Consider the following 19,236-nt stretch of genomic DNA (forward strand, 5'->3'; position numbering starts at 1 on the left):
TCACATAACTTTCTTGCGGCTGAGAACACACTCCAGGCAGCTGTTAATATTTTATTCACATCTGCAAAGGGATGTAATTGTGTATATCTTCAAGGTAAACAGAAGTTATGATTTCAGGGACCAGAAACCAATTCCCAACATAATAATAATAAATAATCAGAAAATAGAAAGCGTAAACCCTTTCAATCTCTCAGGAAATATTATCACACTTGTGACAGAAATTGACATACAAAAGAAAGTAGAAACATTTCAATACATTAACAGAAAAAAATATAGAACTTTCAGAACTAAAGCAAGAAAGCAAACTCAACCCGAGCTTTACAAACGTATTTCATATCAGATTATGACATTTGTAAATGAATTGTGAACTGATAGAAAATTAATGAAGTACACAAACACAGGAGATGTGACTCCTAAGAAGAATAACTGGGTACACATTTTATGACAGGAGGATGAATACCGACATCAGAGAAGAACAGGGAGTGACAAAGTTAAATGAGCAGGTTAAGGAATACATTAACAACTGAATTGACTATGCCACAAGAATGGAAAATGGCAGAATACACGTACCACTGCTGAATTATTACCCAGTGGACGTTAGGTCTTTAGGAATACGGAGAAGAACACGGGAAGATCAATAATTTCAGCAATGCGGCTGTAATAGGCAAATGCGTAATACCTGCAGATAAAAGAAGCAGATAGCTCATATTAAAATTGTTATGATCTTTTAGTAACTGTGATGTAATAAATTTTGAAACTACACTTATAATACCTGATCTGACCTGAGATATGTTCTGGAAGCATTAATATGATCAGGTTAAATAAATAAATAAAAACTGAAAACTAAATATACATGCACTATCATGTACATCAAAATAATTATGGGAATACATACTGTTATGATAAAGAACAAAATCCAGTAAAACTGAACTCAGCTGAAGAAACACTGAATCAAGGAAGCGAGCTGCTAGCTAAATCAGTGGGCGAGCAACAGCAGAGAGTAGAGTGATTCCAGTGTTGCTTTGTAATCCACTAATCCACTCTACGCGGTCGACCAGCGATCGGGATCGTCCAGTACGTGGTATCGACTGGCGATCGGGTTTGGCCGCCGAGCCATAGCCAGCTGTCACTTTACGATCCGCTCTGGGCAAACGGTGGCTGCTGACAGCTGCTCGTGTGACTCACATGATCACCAACATCATATTCTAAGTGCAATAATAAGTGAAAGGGTAAGAAGGAGCAACTCATTCAATAGAATGTAAACATTTAGTGGGCTTCTGAAATGTAAGATTTTATCTTCAAATCAAATGCTAAATACAGGGTGTAAATGATACCTGTTTACTACATACCACGGTAGTATAGAGTATGTCGAGACGAATAATTTGATTAGGACAATTGTGGTCTATCAGGTTGGGAAACTACCACAAATTCACTAAAAGAACTACCTCAGCTAAGATGCACGTGCCTATTGCGAGTTTTAATATTCTTTTGTTCTGTTTACGCGAAGTATTAGTCCCAGAGAAAAAAATGGTTAAGACATTTTTGTAGGAAATTTAATGTTGTTTGATTTTGTACTGGGATATGTTTTTACAAGATGTATAGTTAACTAGTTACTCAAGTAAAACGTATTGAACCGCCCTCCGACCTATTTCATTAACATTTAATTTTTCTCATGGGAGTAAGGAAAGAACAAAATGGCCTTCGTAGACGTTATGTGGAAACTGATTATGTCCTTACAAGCACATAATTTTCATAGTAAGAAGCCCAAACAAACAAAATGGGTTTAATTGTTAATTTCATACTGCCAGAATTCACAAAACTGAGAGGTAAAATTTACACCATTTTCCATTTTACGATTTGAAAGTGTACGAATAAGTTGGTGGTGTAATAGCCCAGTAATGAAGACGAAAAAAAGACGAAATTCTTCGTCTAGTTGCACAGTTTTGTAGGAGGGAATGCCATCAACAATTTGCTAGAAATACTGACTGGTGAAGGAGGAGTGTTGGGGTGGGGGTGCATTTGAAAGAAGCTTTTGTACGTTTCTCTTGCACAATATGAAAAATGCGACCTCTAGAGAAAAAGTATCCCAGTATAAAATTAAACAACATTAAATCTACTATAAAAACGTCCTATAATTTTTTCTATAGGGCTAATAGTTTATGTAAACACAGCAAGAGAATACTGAAAATACTGCATGACGTGCACCTGCTGTCCTTATGTTTGTATGCAATATGAAGTCGTTTCCTGACTTGATAGTCCACAAGTATATTATATCAAATTATTTCTTCTTGACTTCCTCTGCACCACCATGGTACATTGTAAACAGTTGATATTTGGATCCAGTGTAAGGGGCAAAGTATTTAATGCAGCGGTCTGAAGAACTAATTTTTCTTCATTTTCTATTCTTTTCATGGCTGAGAAAAACTGCACACATAAGTAAGATATACAAATCCATTCATGCACATGGCCTACAGCGCATTTTTGCAGCTTCAGAAACGTTACTTTCGACATGAGATGTGGGACATCGTTGCAGCAGCCCGCCACAGAATAATCTATCTGCTCTCGAATGTCTCTGAAGAGATATTTCGTATCATTGGAGCCAAGGCTTCTTTTTCCGAGTGTATCACACTACTTAGAAGGATTTGAATGTCTGAAGCAGTTCAACTCTAGCCTCCGCAGCCTGAAAACAAATACCTGCAATCAGTGGCGTGTCGAATATAACTAGCGCCCGAGTCATGACACTCAATAGGCCCCCCCCCCCCCCCCACAACTGGCACCAGGGGCACAACACTTTATTGCCCCCCCCCCACTTCCAGAAACACATACAGCAATATAATATATGGAATTTATGTTTTATGTATTGTATGGTATGTTAACCGGGGGCCTAGAAACGACGGAGAGGCTCCATTCCCGCCGCAGCCGCAGTGGTCCACAACCCCACGACTACTACCGCAGTTCACTTTCACCCCTCCGCCACCCCACACCGGACCACTCTGCCAGGGTTATTGTGCCCTTCGGCCCCCGGTGAACCACTCTAGGGAACGTCTCAAACCAGACGAGTGTAACCCCTATGTTTGCCTGGTAGAGTAATGGTGGTGAACGTGTACGTGTGTGTGCAGCAATCGCCGACATAGCGTAGCTGAGGCGGAATAAGGGGAACCAGCCCACATTCGCTTAGGCAGATGGAAAACCGCCTAAAAACCATCCAAAGACTGGCTGGCTCACCGGACCTCGACACAAATCTGCCGGGCGGATTCGTGCCGGGGATCAGGCGCACCTTCCCGCCTGGAAAGCCGTGCATTAGACCGAACGGCTAACCGGGCGGGCAGTATATAGAATTTCGTCCAATAATAATATATTTTTCGGGAAATCTGGATTCTCTTGCCCTCTGCAAGTGGCAGCTGTGGTATGACAGACTACTTTGCCCCCACCGCCTCTCTCCCTATGCCACTGCCAGCAAGAATCTTTGAAAGGGTCCAGACTGGAGATGGCAGCATCATGGCCTGGGGAATGTTTTCATGGCGTTTCAAAAAATGGTTCAAATGGCTCTGAGCACTATGGGACTCAACATCTTAGGTCATAAGTCCCCTAGAACTTAGAACTACTTAAACCTAACTAACCTAAGGACATCACACACACCCATGCCCGAGGCAGGATTCGAACCTGCGACCGTAGCAGTCCCGCGGTTCCGGACTGCAGCGCCAGAACCGCTAGACCACCGCGGCCGGCTTCATGGCGTTTCCTGGGTGTTCTCTTCGTTCTAAAATGCGCAATGGATCAACACAAGTATGCTATCCTTGGGGATCATGTCTACCCCTCCACGCAATTTGTTTTTCCTCGGTACGATTGCATCTACCAGCATGGCAATGAAACGTTCACACAGCTCGCAGTGTACGTGCGTCGTTTCAAGAGCTCTAGGATGAGTTCACCGTACTCTCATGGCCACCAAACTCCCTGAATTTGGTTTAACCAAATCGAGAATATGTGGGGCCACCCTGAACAGGCGGCTGTAGTAAATTTTAACTTTTCTACAAAAGTAAGAGTATGACATCTACTAGTATGCAGGAAAGTCTTTCATTAAATGGTACAATTTATGATTCATTATTTTGGCGAAGTCGTTACGCCTTTCTACATATTCCAAGGGTGGAAATGTCTTATATCTAGAGGCAATATGTTGAGTAAAGAAACTGTGGAACTTCGGAATTCATCCACTGGCATCAAAAGCTGGAAAGATTGGCTACGTGCGGATCGCATGTCCCATTATCAAAGATCATTCGTCGTACTTTCCTGTAGGCAGCAGTCGGCAACTTCGGCGTGGGGCTGGCGTTTAATTATGCTTATTATTTTTTATTTACTTATTTTTATTAATTTTTTATTTATTACTTTATGATTAATCATATTTATTATTATTTATTTAATACATTTATCTGTTTAATTTATGGTAAAAACTTTTTATACCTTATTTTTTATTGACGACGACCGGCTTTGAGTGTTGAAACTATTATTTTCTGATCTTCAAAATTTTTTGGTTATAAGTCGCGTTTCATTATGAGTTTATCACTCTAGCCATGTCTTAATTATGCTGAAGAATATTATACACATGTTTATCAAAAGTGAAACCATATAAAGGTAAAAAAGTACCTTCTGCAAATGGGCATGTTCACTCATGTGGCACTTCGCTGAGGCTTTATAGTTCTTAAAACGCACGATGTAGAGTGAAAATGGACATTTGTACAAATCTTTACGCCTATATGACATGTTGTATACATCGTGGATATATCTTAGTCGAAGTATACGGTGCGATCTTGACTGAGATGTATCCATGATCTACACGACATGTCATGTAGACGTAAAGATTTGTAAAACGTACATTTCCACTAATATCGTGCATTTCAAGAACTAACAAGTATTAAGTGAGTTCTACGTGTGCGAACATGCCCATGTATAATGTGCTGCATATACTCCGGCATAATTACGACAGGACATGAGTGATAAACTCATAATGGAGCTCGATTTATAACGAGAATGTTTTGAAGATCAGATGATGAAAATTTCAACTGTAGCAACTGCCAATCGTCAATAATAAATACTAATTAATGCCATCTTCGTTGTAACAATTTTTTCAGTTAAATGTAGAAAGCTCTTTCCATTTTCTCAATATTACTACAATTTTCTCAGTTTAATTGATGAAATAAGTAATACTATGCACAAGATTGTCGCATATTTCTCGTGCAGCTCTTTTCCAAGCAAGTCTATTATCTTAAGTGTTAATTATTTATCGGGACTGAACCGAATGTTACTGCCAGATTGTGATTCTTGTAATTAATTTCTGTGGGAACTGTTGCTTTGTGGAGTTTCTTTTGTGAAAATATTCTAGTATTAGTTTGCACTCAGCTGCTCAACTTCTGTTTGTTTCCTGTAAATGTATTGATGGCGCTTAAGGTTATATTTTCCCTTAATTTAGATTTCAGATTTGAGTAAATTCTGAGAATTTACTAATGCGAGATAATTTTTTATGGCTGTGTTCTATTATTTCTATTTCAATTGACGTTTGCCAACTTCACTAATAATTGTAGTTTTCACTAATATGTAGTAATTTTTGTCATCTAACCGTGTCACACTAGTAGACAGACACTTTACTTGCGCATTTAAAACCCACGACCTCCTCTTTATGAGACAGTGCCGTCGAAGCAGCCAGTTAGTGTGAGATGGTTGCGGTGTTATGTTTAACTCCCCACACGTCGACATTAATAAATCTACGAAGAATAAAAAAATTACGTCCGCTTATGTGTTATTTTCAAGACAACAATAGTAAATCGTTAGAGATGTCAAGAGCACCTCTACACTAAAGAACAACATAATCAACGTGTTGAATTGCACACTTGGTGTGGATATTTACGTTGAAATTTCGGATCCTGTCGCATAGCAACAACAGCGGATAGCATCGGGCGTTGTTAACAAATTATATACTCGATAGTGTATGTAATAATTTCTATTTTTACTTGTTTGGGATAGGTTCCGCCCTTCCTGGTAGGAGGGAAGTTACTGATCTGTAGGGACACTCAAGGAACGAAAATGTTGTGATAGACTGCTCAAAACAGTACGAAAGAATAAAATCTGGGCTACTGAATGTAAATATAGAATTTGAATCCTTAGTCAACTTCCCTAAAGAAACTGCTGTGTACACATTGTTACTACATGACTGAGTTATCAATTATGAGTCACTCAATGGGATTTTGCAACAAGCGGTGTAAATATGTAAGCGATATGCCACATCTGGAAAGTTTGACTGTGGCATCTCAGAGAGCAAACACTGTCACAGTTGCACAAGGCTTCTACGACAAATGCACACAGTTTATATTTGTCACATTCCTCCCATTCACAAACGGCCGACATAAAATAACAACATTCTCCACTACTGTGGTGGTGCCCAAGCCGTTCAGAAACGCCGGCCGAAGTGGCCGAGCGTTTCTAGGCGCTACAGTCTGGAACCGCGCGACCGCTACGGTCGCAGGTTCGAATCCTGCCTCGGGCATGGATGTGTGTGATATCCTTAGGTTATTTAGGTTTAAGTAGTTCTAAGTCCTAGGGGACTGATGACCTCAGAAGTTAAGTCCCATAGTGCTTGGAGCCATTTGAACCATTTCGTTCAGAAACGTTAAATGTGCCTCGACCCAGATAATTGTATTATGGTTGACTCATAATTTCCGTACAATACGACGGGATGATCCTGGAATGACTTACGAAGATATGCTGACTTCGCTCTGGGTTTTCAGTTACACAGATAGTATCGCTTACATCAAAGGCAGTGGGAAAACATCCTGGATGTGAGAAATTTAGAAGAACCCTTCTATTGGCAATCTGGTGTCATACAATTGCCTACCAGATGATCAGAGGAGGGGAAGAAGAAGAAAATGGTTTTTATGTGTCCTTCAGATAATGTGAAACTACTTTTAAGTTCACTTTCTTGCATTAATGAATAAAAGATTTACTTTGATACGCTTCCTTGCCACAGGACTGCTTGATAAGTTACACCTGTTACTGACTATTAAAGCATCACTTGATGCACAGACAAACAAAATTGTTCTCTTGCAGTACATTGTTCCCCATTTAAGTGAATAATCCCATCAGAAACTTCAACTATCACATTGGTTCTGTACTACGATGTTGACCCCTTCGGATAAGATCTCGAAATGGGACAGAGTTCGTGCTAGTTGGACACTATATTGAGCTCAGTGTGAGCGCACTGCTACGCTGAGAGGAGAGGTAAAGTCTACAGGAGCACCTCCCATACGTCGTTGCAGATTGCGGCGAGCCCTCAGTAATGTCTGTAGTATCTATTTGCTTTTCCAACTTTGGTGGAGCAACGAGATCTCTGTGCAATACCAAATTCTCCCCCCCCCCCCCTCCCCAAAACCTCCACACCATCGTCGTGTACGGCAGACACATGTGACGGCGGCGGGGGAAGGACTGCTGGTTGCAGATGTATATGATGAGGCAGGGAGAGGAACTGTGGCTGATCTCGCCTCTCTGCCCTCACCCTGGCCTCTCGTCTGGGAACACCAACCGAAAAAACCTTACGTAGGGTGCATGCCCACATCTAGAGACGTAGATACTGAGGTCAACTGGACGGTAAGGTGATCTTCTGGAGAGGCGTGATGACTTTCTGAGGGCAGCTCGTCCGCGGACGTCACTTTGAGCACCTGGGAGGATCCGGCGCCCATGATGTCAACAGCGGCGGCTACGGCGGCGTCGGTGGCGGGGTGTCCATCTTCATGGGCACCATGACGGACGGTAACGGCGGTCAAAGACTTTGTAAAAGACTTCTTCCTGCTGCTGAATGTTTGTCAGAGCTGCAGAACACCTAACGGGGTACGGTGCCCTCGGCCACGTAACAATTCTGTCGGCGACTTCCCAACACGTGACAAGGTGTGATAGGAGGCCAAAAAATTTTAAATGCCTGGTCCAGTGTGTGAGAGGAAGACAGTTTCTCCATGAAACTTTTGAATATTCGACCTAATCGTTCAGCTTCACTGCTAGACTGTGGGTGAAGTGTTGCAGTGGTCACACGATGTGTACCATTGACGGTATAGAATTGTTGGTAATCGGATGACGCGAATTGCGGTCCATTGTCAGAGACAAATGACCTCAGGAAGACCTTCAAGACAAACAATAGAAGAGAAAGCGGATGTCGTACTTGCAGTAGCAGTGGGTATCAGGGGAGCAACAAATGGAAACTTACTGTAAGTATCTACCACAAACAACCATCACGTGCTCCAGAATAAGCCCGCGAAATCAGTATGAACGCGTTGCCACGGACGAGACGGACGCGGCCAGTAAACAGTATGTTGCGGCGAATCTGACTGATCTTCCGCGCAAACTTTGTAACGAGCGATCATTTGGCCAATCTTAGTGTCCAGAGAGAAATAAATGTTTCAGAGCAACAAATTATGGGCACTTAATGACAAAAAGTGTTCCACGTTGGGCACCATTTTATATAATGTTCGACTTTTGGCCTTTAGCAATTACAGTACCTTAAAATGCACTAGAGTGCGTTATTTACATATTGAAGAAAGGATTAGGAGCGCCAACCGCAAGAACGTAAAGAGATTTCTCATATTTATTTTCATAACCAGAAGTTTATTCGACCAAGGCTCTACAAATACAATTTACAAATTGCTATTACAAGTGAAGTGAAATAATAATTTGCTCATTATCAGTAATAATATTATCAGAGGTGACAGCAGCGTTGAACGTCGTAATTGTTAAGCGGCAGATGGAACTGGCTGGCATGCTTTGATAATCAACTTTTCATGCTTTTGCCGGCTGATGGTCAGGCTACTGGGGTCAAAGCTGATGAAAAGCTGGAATTAGATATCGGCATTTTATGGCGGCGTGAAGGGGCTGGTAGCGGGCTCCGGGATCATCTGGCCACATCTACCTTGGTCCTGTGTCGTGGATGCGACGGCAAGTGCATGTCTTCAGCAGCTGACAGCGCTGGTGGTATTGGCCCTTAGATGCCAACCAGGAAGTGTCACCTTTGCTACCTTTACGACAAGTCTCCTCCAAGGCGATAACTTCATGTTCTCTCCCTGTCCACACACCCGATTGGTCGGCTCATAGTCTTCTTCTGGCTAATCAATTATTGCTCAACATCCTTGTTACATACTTTTTTACTGCAACTTATTGCAGCCGACATTCCTTTGCCTGGCAAACTGTATGTTGTCGTTTTTCCAAAGGACGGCATATAAGCTGTTGACTGTATAAATTATTTATTTCACAATTGAAATTTTGGCCTTTGGGCAATTTACGAGTGGTATTGGATAGATTTCGCATCAGCACATGTCAGACTCCCAAATCCTCCTACATGTATACATGTCACCGTCAAAAACAGGCCTTTTCATTGTATACATATCGGAGGATCTTAAAGCCTGACATGTGCTGAAGCGCAATATTTTGCAGTACCACCTGAAAGTGGCCCAAAGGCCGAAACTGCAGTGGTGAGTATAATGTCCCTTAAAAATTTCTACGTGACTGTGTACACCGACCATGAGCATTTATTGTATGTTGTTAGAACAATTGACATCCTCTATCTTTGGAATCTGTACACTTCTCACCTCTATCCCTGCATCTACGAAGTCTTCTTATGTTCAATATGACAGTGCTTCTTTGGGTCTGGGCACCTTCCACACTTCTCAACATAAGAGGAGCACACTAGGGCACTAAAGACAAAAGCGTTCGTTTAATTGACAAAATATATTTATTATTATTATTTACTTACTATATTGTTTAATTATTATTACATTAGCTATTATTATTTAATTTTGCAGGACGTACTGATTCTGTATTTCTTTCCCAATGTATTTATTTCATATCCTATCTATCCTCGTACATACTTTGAAACTCCTTAAAAATCTAATTTCTGCCGCATGTATTTTAATCAGCTGCTTTCGAGTCGACTTCCAGGCTACGCCACCACAAAGCAATGTGGTTAAAGCTATTACATCATAAAATTTCATTTTCGTTTCTTTCCTAACTTCACTTTTAAAAGTTGTTTCCATTGTCCCACATCCAGCCTGAAATTTGCTAATTTTATGCTCAATTTCCTTACATAAAAGTAACTTATACCACAACCAAGATTTTTAAAATTGGATACTTGTTCTAAAATGTTGTTTTATAGCAAAATTTTTTATCTGACTGGATCCTTTTCTATAAAAGCCATAAAATTCGTATCGTTAACTGCTATTTCTAAATTAGAAGATTCTCAAATAGATTATTTAAAATATAGATATCTGTAACTGTGTCCCATTCACCTGACTCATTATTGTATCATCTGCAAATCGAAGAGTATCTGAATAGAGACTGTTTGATAATTTAATTTCTGGATCGGCTATCAGTTACCATTTCTTTAAAACGTCATAAACGTAAGTATATTAAAAGAAGTGGGTGAGAAGCTAAACAGTTTATAACTCCTGTATTTGCTGAAGTCCGTTCACTTCTTTTAATTCCTCTCTGTGATAAAATCAGTATTTCCATACAAACTCCTGATAACCAAAATCGGGTGTGGTGTATAGTCCTCATTTTCTAGTATTTGCCACAGTTTTGTTCTATTTGCTCTGTTGAAATCTGCTAAAATGAAACGTATTTCTGCCGGCCGGAGTGGCCGAGCGGTTCTAGGCGCTAGAGTCTGGAACCACGAGACCGCTACGGTCGCAGGTTCGAAACCTGCCTCTGGAATGGATGTGTGTGATGTCCTCAGGTTAGTTAGGTTTAAGTAGTTCTAAGTTCTAGGGGACTGATAACCTCTGAAGTTAAGTTACATAGTGCTCAGAGCCAAACGTATTTCTAAATTCTTTTCTTTTCTTTATTCTCTTATTTGTCTAAGACATAAGCCAAGCGTGATATCCCGTTCCTAAATCCTCCTTGTTATTCTCCTAACAGACAATCTGCGATAGCCATTGTTCTGTTATTTATTATTTTGGTACGTATTTTATATTCTGTACTCCTGAGACTAATTCCTCTATGGTTTTTGGAATTCTTGCGATCTCTTGTTTTGAATAGATTTTCAACTACAGCTGTTGACTAGAAAGATGTGTTTGGAAATTTTCACAGCAATTATTGAATATATGTCAAATTATTATTTTACATATTACACCACTATGTTTAGAAAGTTCCATCCCACTCCATCCAATCTAGGTGGCTTCCTAGTATTTATAATACCGTACCTAATTCTTGTCTTGTTACAGAGTCTAGTTCTGGAAATTTATTTCCAAAGCAGCCGCCTATTTCTGTTTCATTCACTCATTACATAATAATTGCTCTTCTCATTCCTATATTTCTGCTATATCCAAGAACTTCATTTGCATATTTATACATTCCACGTATTATATTTTCACATTCTTTGTTTCAGTCTTCATCAGTGTGTGTTTCCTTTAGGTACGTTGTAAGTCTATTTTCTCAAACTTCCGTCTTGCAGTCTACAGTCTACAGTCAACGGCGATTGTGCAATCCTGTACATAATTCTACGTGACTGTGAACACCACCCCTGAGAATTTATTGTATGTTAATGTATGTTGTCCTCCACTTGTCGAATGTTCTAAATTTTGAAATTTAAAATAGTTGACTGAATACAGATCACTACCTCTGTATACTCCAACACCCTTTACCATGGAACGTAACTTATTATTGACAATTATATAATCGATTAATGATCTTTAACTTCTATTACACCAAATAAACTCATGAATATCTTTCTTGTGAAGGCAGGTGTTTGTTAATTTCTTCTGGTTAAAAGTTGCAAATTGCGTAAGTTATCCCCCACCAATTTTCATTGATTGTTATTTTATCTGAAAGTCCCCACAATATTATAATAGGTATTTTACCTACTCAAGCTTTAAATCTTCACTGATATGCTCTCTCTTGATATATTTATCATAGGTTATAGTATTTTATAGAACTATTTTGATTTGTCTTTTTCCACTTACTCAGGAGCATACACCACTGTCACTGTCATATGACCTCGTTTAATCGTGATATTACCAATTTTTTTATTTATAAAGGACTAACTTTCTAATTTCTTCCACTTTTGATGTATTAACATGGCTACTCCACACTGAGCTCTTTGTTTCTGTTTTACTCAACTATATATAATTGTTTATGAGTTCAAATCTTTCGTTTATTTTATTTTATTTTATTTTTGGTTTAAGTTACAATAGCTATGTTTATATCTTTCGTTTTAGTTCTTCTTACGATTGTAGGTGTGTTTTCTGCTTTATTCTGTTGGCGAAAGATCTTTTTTTCTAAGTGTGTGAAACCTGAATTTAGAGAACAAACCTGCAACTTCAGTCATTACAAAAAGACTCATACAAAACGGGTCTGCTTCTCCAGCTATAGGATCTCTGAAACCACTTCGGTCAAAATTGCGCGTATGATAATCATTTCTAAATTAAGCACTTTCAGCTATGGATCGTGGCTTAAATAAGTTACATTTCATAGCAAAAACTTAACCTGATAGGAACTATTCAAAATATTCTCAGTGCTTCGACACAGGCACGTCACGATTACAGAACTGAACTCATAGCTTCCGTACTGTATATTTAGAACTGAGCATTTCAGACACTACTTATTGGCTGTCTATCGATGAATCTTCTCGCATGCGATACAACAACATCTCCTCAAGTTTTACTGTGCGAATATTTTTTCGCCGAGAACCTGATCAGCCATGTAGCTTGAACGGTCTCTAACTTTCTATCCGCTACGAATAATTGCTTCCAGTTAAGGTAAAGACTCTTTGGAAATATGTTCTCTGTGTATTCGTTGGCTTCCTGAGCATTTCATTCTGCTGCAAGATTCATTACATGTATTTCTGCTAGTTCCGTCGTTAACCGTATCTTCAATCGTGGGCACGTCACACGACTGCGTAGTGTTTATTAACGTCGTGCCTCAAACTTCAACGTGGCAGGGAGTTTATTATGAATGTCACATGGATGATTACTATTTACTAGTGTCGTGAACCAAACATTAATGCAGCAGGCAGTTTATTAGGAAACTTAGGTAGTTTACATACGTAGCTACCACGAATTAGTTATTCAAGACTTCGTACTAACTGAAATATTCGATTCTGACCACTGGTGCGCTGAAGATTCAGAACACCTTCTACGCGTTTTAGTGGCTAAAAATACTTATCGTATTTGCAGAATGGTGTATGCAGAGACATTACTGTCATGCAATTTTTTCTTTGGAAGGTTCAGACTTCTGTTTATTGTAAGAGGCGTTAATATCTCTCCGTTTTCCCTTCCGTTTTGGTCAACGAGGGAACAAGGGACAACTTCAATTCCTTTCCATTTGCTCTTTATTTCTCCTAATTTTTTTATCACCATGTCTCTACAGTAATTACTTTCTTCAGATCATTTGACACCTATCCCCATACTGCAATTGCCTTAGAACACTTCTAAATTTAATACCTTCCTTCTGAAAATATATCTTTCCGTGGTACTAAAACTACTCTTCATTGTGTATTTCTAAATATCTTTTAAATTCTCGGACCCAGTTTGTTTCGAATTTCATTTGCGAGAGACACGAGTGCTTGGAGATACGTTTCATCAATGTATTGTCATTCACCCCGTATAAGTGTTCGAAAAATTGCTGCCTTCTATTCCTTATTGTTTCTGCAACTGTTTATATATGTTGATATATTTCATCATGGTTTTTTGATTTCCAAGTTTCTGCTCTTCTTATTGAACCAAAATTTTTCCTTATGATTCTCCTCTCTAGTATTTCTAGTTTGTCTAATTTATAATTCAGTGCTACGCATTTTCTTGTGTAGAGGTTTTCTAGTCTTACGACCGCACTGTTTCTGCGTTTCTTGATATGCACTTTCCATGGCAAGTATTTTTTGTTTTTCTATATGCTCTTTCCATTTGTTGAGAATTTTCCTTTATGTCAGGTACTTTACGTCAGTTTCTTGAATTATTTGTTCTAGATACTTGGATCTTCTGGGCTTTCCCGTTTAAATAGTAGCTGTCTGCAAAAAACTGCATATATAACGTTAGTGATAAAGTTATTTTTCTCTGTAGATATTCTTAATCATGCGCTACCAGCTTTCATGCACTACAGGCTATTAAAGTTATTTTTCTCTGCAGATATTCTTAATCATGAACTACTGGCTATCTGTTCGAAGACATTGACACATATTTCTGTATCTGCTAGATTTTCAAATAATATAGAAATATCCACTGCAAATGCCAGGAAATTTACTTCAATACACACTTTCCATCTTTCTAGTTTTAATGATGATACTTCATATTTTTTAGATTTTTCTTTCGAAATTATTACTGTTCTTTTCTAGTCTACAGTGGAAAGATGCTGGAGATACGTTAACACCTTGCCATACACCTGTAACTATATTAAAATGCGTGGAAACTCCACTCATGAGTTTTTACTTTTGAGATTAAGTTCAAAAGCATTTCACGTATTAGCTTTACCAATTTAGCTTGACACTTCTCTGTTTGAATACAGACATAATTATCTGCGGTTTTTTTAAATTCAGAATGGCTACAAAAATCAAGATTCCTTGTGGAATTCCGTAAAGGACTACGAAGTAATCTCCAGTTGGGATTTCTGCCTGACACCCACCAAACAGAATTCCTACACAAGTGTCCGAGTTCACCGCTGCTAATCGTGCCAGACACTGAGCTGCTGCTCCAGGAGTCCCATCTCAAGGTAAGCCGCCGTATTCTGCTCAACCACATGCAATGTGACCAATTTTTTCCAAAATGTAAACTAGTTGGACAGATTACTTCCTACGTGAAAATTAACACAACCAGCCATGAAAGCTCAGCGTAGCCGTACGGTTTTCATCTGTTCAGCAGTGACAGAGTGTGTCCACAACGACAACCTCCTCTAAAAAAAAAAAAAATAAATAAATAAAAAAAAAAAAGGTTAAAATGGCTCTGAGCACTATGGGACTTAACATCTGTGGTCATCAGTCCCCTAGAACTTGGAACTACTTAAACCTAACTAACCTAAGGACATCACACACATCCATGCCCGAGGCAGGATTCGAACCTGCGACCGTAGCAGTCGCGCGGTTCCGGACTGAGCGCCTAGAACCGCTAGACCACGGCGGCCGGCACCTCCTCTACAACGTTGCCCATTATAGAGTATAATGGCAGGAAGCGTGGCGCTACTTTGTCCAGTTCACAGATGTATCAGGTGTAGGCTAGTGATCTATGGATGCCGGCAAGGTAACTCAGCACGTTCGGTCAGAGGGCTGGCTGTCCTTTGTACTTAAAAAAAAAAAAAAAAAAAAAAAAAAAAAAAAAAAAAACAAAACGAATGTAATATTCAGCGAAGAACTTGAAGTGATTGGTGTCCTGTGACGTCCACCCATACCAAATATCAACCGAGCGAGGTGGTGCAGCGGTTGGCACACTGGATTCGCATTCGGGAGGACGACGGTTCAATCCCACGTCCGGCCATTCTGGTGTAGGTTTTCCGTGCTTTCCCTAAATCGCTTCAGGCAAATGCCGGGATGGTTCCTTTGAAAGGGCACGGCCGACTTCCTTTCCTGTTCTTCCCTAAACCGATGAGACCGATGACCTCGCTGTTTGGTCTCTTCCCCCAAACAACCCAACCCATACCAAATGTCGAGAACAATACCGAACAAAATGGAACGATAAGCAAAAGGAAGCTTCTTTGACTAGTAATCAAAACGTCCTCGGTCACGGGGTCGAACACTACCACTGCTTAAATTTTTAATAAAAGTCGCGGAGATGCAGACAGAGGTTCAGGACACTCTCTTGTCCTTGGGGTGGGAGACTACCCTTAAAAGGCGGAAGAATCGACAATGATCAACCGCATGAGGATGCAGAAGGAAGGAAACCATTGCATTAAATACACAAGATGCGTGTCCACAGGTCATGTGGCCTGTAATTGCAAAGCGTCATGATGATCTCCCCTTTGGCAAAAGATTCCGGACTTGATCCCCATTCGGATGACGATGAGAAAAATATTGAATATCCAACGAAAAGATAACGCTCCACGCTTGGGGCGTGGAATGTCAGGAGGTTGAACGTTTTAGAATCTAGGGCCCAATCTATGTGCAGTGGAGGTCAGGGAAGTGAAATGCAAACATGGTTTTATGGTCATATGGGTGTAGGGTAATAAAAACAGCAGCAGAGAATGGTATAATGGGAGTAGGATCCGATATGAATAGGAAGGTAGGGCGGAGAGTGACTGACTGTTCAAAACGGTTCAAATGGCTCTGAGCACTATGCGACTTAACTTCTTAACATCAGTCGCCTAGAACTTAGAATTAATTAAACCTAACTAACCTAAGGACATCACACACGTCCATGCCCGAGGCAGGATTCGAACCTGCGACCGTAGCAGTCGCTCGGTTCCAGACTGCAGCGCGTAGAACCGCAGGCCACTCCGACCGGCGTGACTGACTGTGAACAGTTCAGTAGTAGAAATGTTCTCACCACAATCGACAACAAACGAACACCGACAACAATAGCTGAAGTATACTTTACGACGTCGTAAGCAGAAGAAGAGGAGACAGAAAAAGTATATGAGGATATTGAACCCAAAGCGACACAAAAACCTAATAGTCATGGCGGATTCGTATGCTGTTGTATGGGAAGGAACGGAAGAGAGGATTATTGTAGAATAGGAGAGGTACTAAGAATAAGAGAGGAGAAAGACTAATTAACTTCTGGAATAAACTAAGGTTAGTAATAGCGAGTAGGTTCTACATTGTTCAACTGTCACAACAGTAGGACGTATACTTGGAGATACGGGAAAATTTCAACTAGATTACATCATACTCAGGCAGAGATTTCGAAATTAGATACTGGATTGTAAGTTGCACCTAGGAGCAGATATACACTCAAATCACAATTTAGTACTGCTGAAGACGAGACTGAAGTTTAATAAACTAGTTAGGACGAATCAGTGGGCAAAGAAGTGGTATACGTAAATACTAAGTGATGGAAAGAGACGCTTGAAGTTCTTAGAGGCTATAGATACTATTACAATGAATAGGTCACTAGGCAGTACAGTTGAAGAGGAACGGACAGCTCTACAAAGGGCAATCACAGACGTTGGGAAGAAAAACATAGGTACAAGGAAGGTAACTGTGAAGAAACCATGGTTAACAGAGAAATGCTTCAATTGTTCGGCGAGAGAAGGAAGTACAAAAATATTCATGGAAATTAAGAATACAGAAATACAAGTCACTTGGAACTGAAATAAATAAGAAACACAGTGAAGCTAAGTCGAAGTGGCTGCATGAAAAATATGAAAAAATCGAAAAAGTAATGATTGAGGGAAGGACGGACTCATCACATAGAAAAGTCCAAACAACTTTCGGTGAAATTAAAAGCAAGGGCGGTAACATTAAGAATGCAACGATAATTCCTCTGTTAAATGCAAAGGAGTGAGCGGATAGGTTGGAAGAGTACAAGAAGACCTCCATTAGGGCGAAGTCTTGTTTAATGGCGAGATAGAAGAAGAAGCAGTAGTCGATAGGGAAAAGATAGGGAATCCAGTATAAGGACGAGATTCTGTGAGAATGGAGACGTGACATCAGACTTTCGGAAAAAAACATCATCCACACAATTCAGGAAACTCCAAGACCCCACAAGTGCGCGAATTATCGGATAATCAGCTTAACAGCTCATACACCCATGTTGCTGACAAGAATTATGTACAGAAAAATGGAAAATTGAGAATCTGTAGGATCACTATCAGTTTGGCATTAGATAAGATAAAGGCACCAGAGAGCCAGTTCTGACATTGCGGTTGATAATGGAAGCAAGACTGAAGAGCAATCAAGACACATTTACAGGATTTGTTGATCTGGAAAAGCGTTCGACAACGTAAAATGGAGCAAGATGTTCGAAATTCTGCGAAAAATAGGAGTAACCTATGAGTAAAGATGCGTGATAGAAAATCTGTACAAGAAGGAAGAGGGAACAGTAAAAATGGAAGACCAAAAAGGAGGTGCTCTGATTCAAAATGGTGTAAGCATGGGATGTAGTGTTTCATCGCTCATGTTCAGTCTGTATATCGAAGAACCAAAAACGGAAATAAAAAAAATGTTCAGCAGTAGGATTAAAATTGAAAGTTGAAAGCTATGAATGATAATATTCGGTGATGACATTCCTAACCTCAACGAAAGTGAAGAACAATCGAAGGTTGTGTTGAATGGAATGAACAGTCTGATGAGTACAGAACATGGATTTACAATAAATGGAAGGAAGACGAAAGTAATGAAATACGCGAGAAATAACAACAGTTCGAGTCTCGGTCCGGCACACAGTTTTAATCTTCCAGGAAGTTTCATATCGGCGCACACTCCGCTGTAGAGTGAAAATTTCATTCTAGAAACATCCCCCAGGCTGTGGTTAAGCCATGTCTCCGCAATATCCTTTCTTCCAGGAGTGCTAGTTCTGCAAGGTTCGCAGGAGAGCTTCTGTGAAGTCTGGAAGGTAGGAGACGAGGTACTGGCGGAATTAAAGCTGTGAGAACGGGGCGTGAGTCGTGCTTGGGTAGCTCAGATGGTAGAGCACTTCCCCGCGAAAGGCAAAGGTCCCGAATTCGAGTCTCAGTCCGGCACACAGTTTTAATCTGTCAGGAAGTTTCAAACAGAAAGGAACTTAATTTCAGACTTGGGGCTCACGAAGTAGGTGCAGTTAAGGAACTCTGCTAGCTAGCCAGCAAAATAACCCATAATGGATGGAGCAAGGAGGACATAAAAGGCAGACCAGCACTGGTAAAGAGAGCATTCCTGGTGAAGAGAATTCAACTGATGTCGAACATAGGCCTGAATGTGAGGAAGAAATTTCGAAAATATACTTTTGGAGCATAGCATTGTATGCTAGTGAAACATGGACTGTGAAGAAACCGGAACAGAAGAGAATCGAAGCATTTAACAAGTGGTGCTACAAAATAATGTTGAAAGTTAGGTGGACTGATAAGGTTCTCTGCAGAATCGGTGAGGAAAGAAATACATGGAAAACACTGACAAGATGAAGAGACTGCATAGTTGGACATCTGTTAAGACATCGGGAAATAACGTCCATGGGCTAGAGGGAGCTGTAGCGTGTTAAGCTGTAGAGGAAGACAGAGTTTGGAATGTATGCACCAAATAATTGAGGACGTAGGTTGAAAGTGCTACTCTGAGATGAAAAGGCTGGCACAGGAGACGAATTCGTGGTGGGTCGCATGAGA

General features: G+C 40.2%; 1 protein-coding gene across 1 annotated transcript in view; it reads left to right on the forward strand.

The window, feature by feature from the left end:
• The window catches only part of LOC126235408 (glutamate receptor ionotropic, kainate glr-3-like), a 161,047-nt gene that overhangs the window by 5,490 nt on the left and 136,321 nt on the right, over positions 1 to 19,236 (forward strand). The window contains exon 2 of the mRNA XM_049944130.1: positions 14,549 to 14,721. Coding sequence (XP_049800087.1) covers positions 14,549 to 14,721 — 173 coding nt within the window. The remainder of the gene's footprint in view (positions 1 to 14,548; positions 14,722 to 19,236) is intronic.

The sequence above is a fragment of the Schistocerca nitens genome, chromosome 2 (genome assembly GCF_023898315.1).
Source record: "Schistocerca nitens isolate TAMUIC-IGC-003100 chromosome 2, iqSchNite1.1, whole genome shotgun sequence".
NCBI classification, from domain to species: Eukaryota; Metazoa; Arthropoda; class Insecta; order Orthoptera; family Acrididae; genus Schistocerca; species Schistocerca nitens.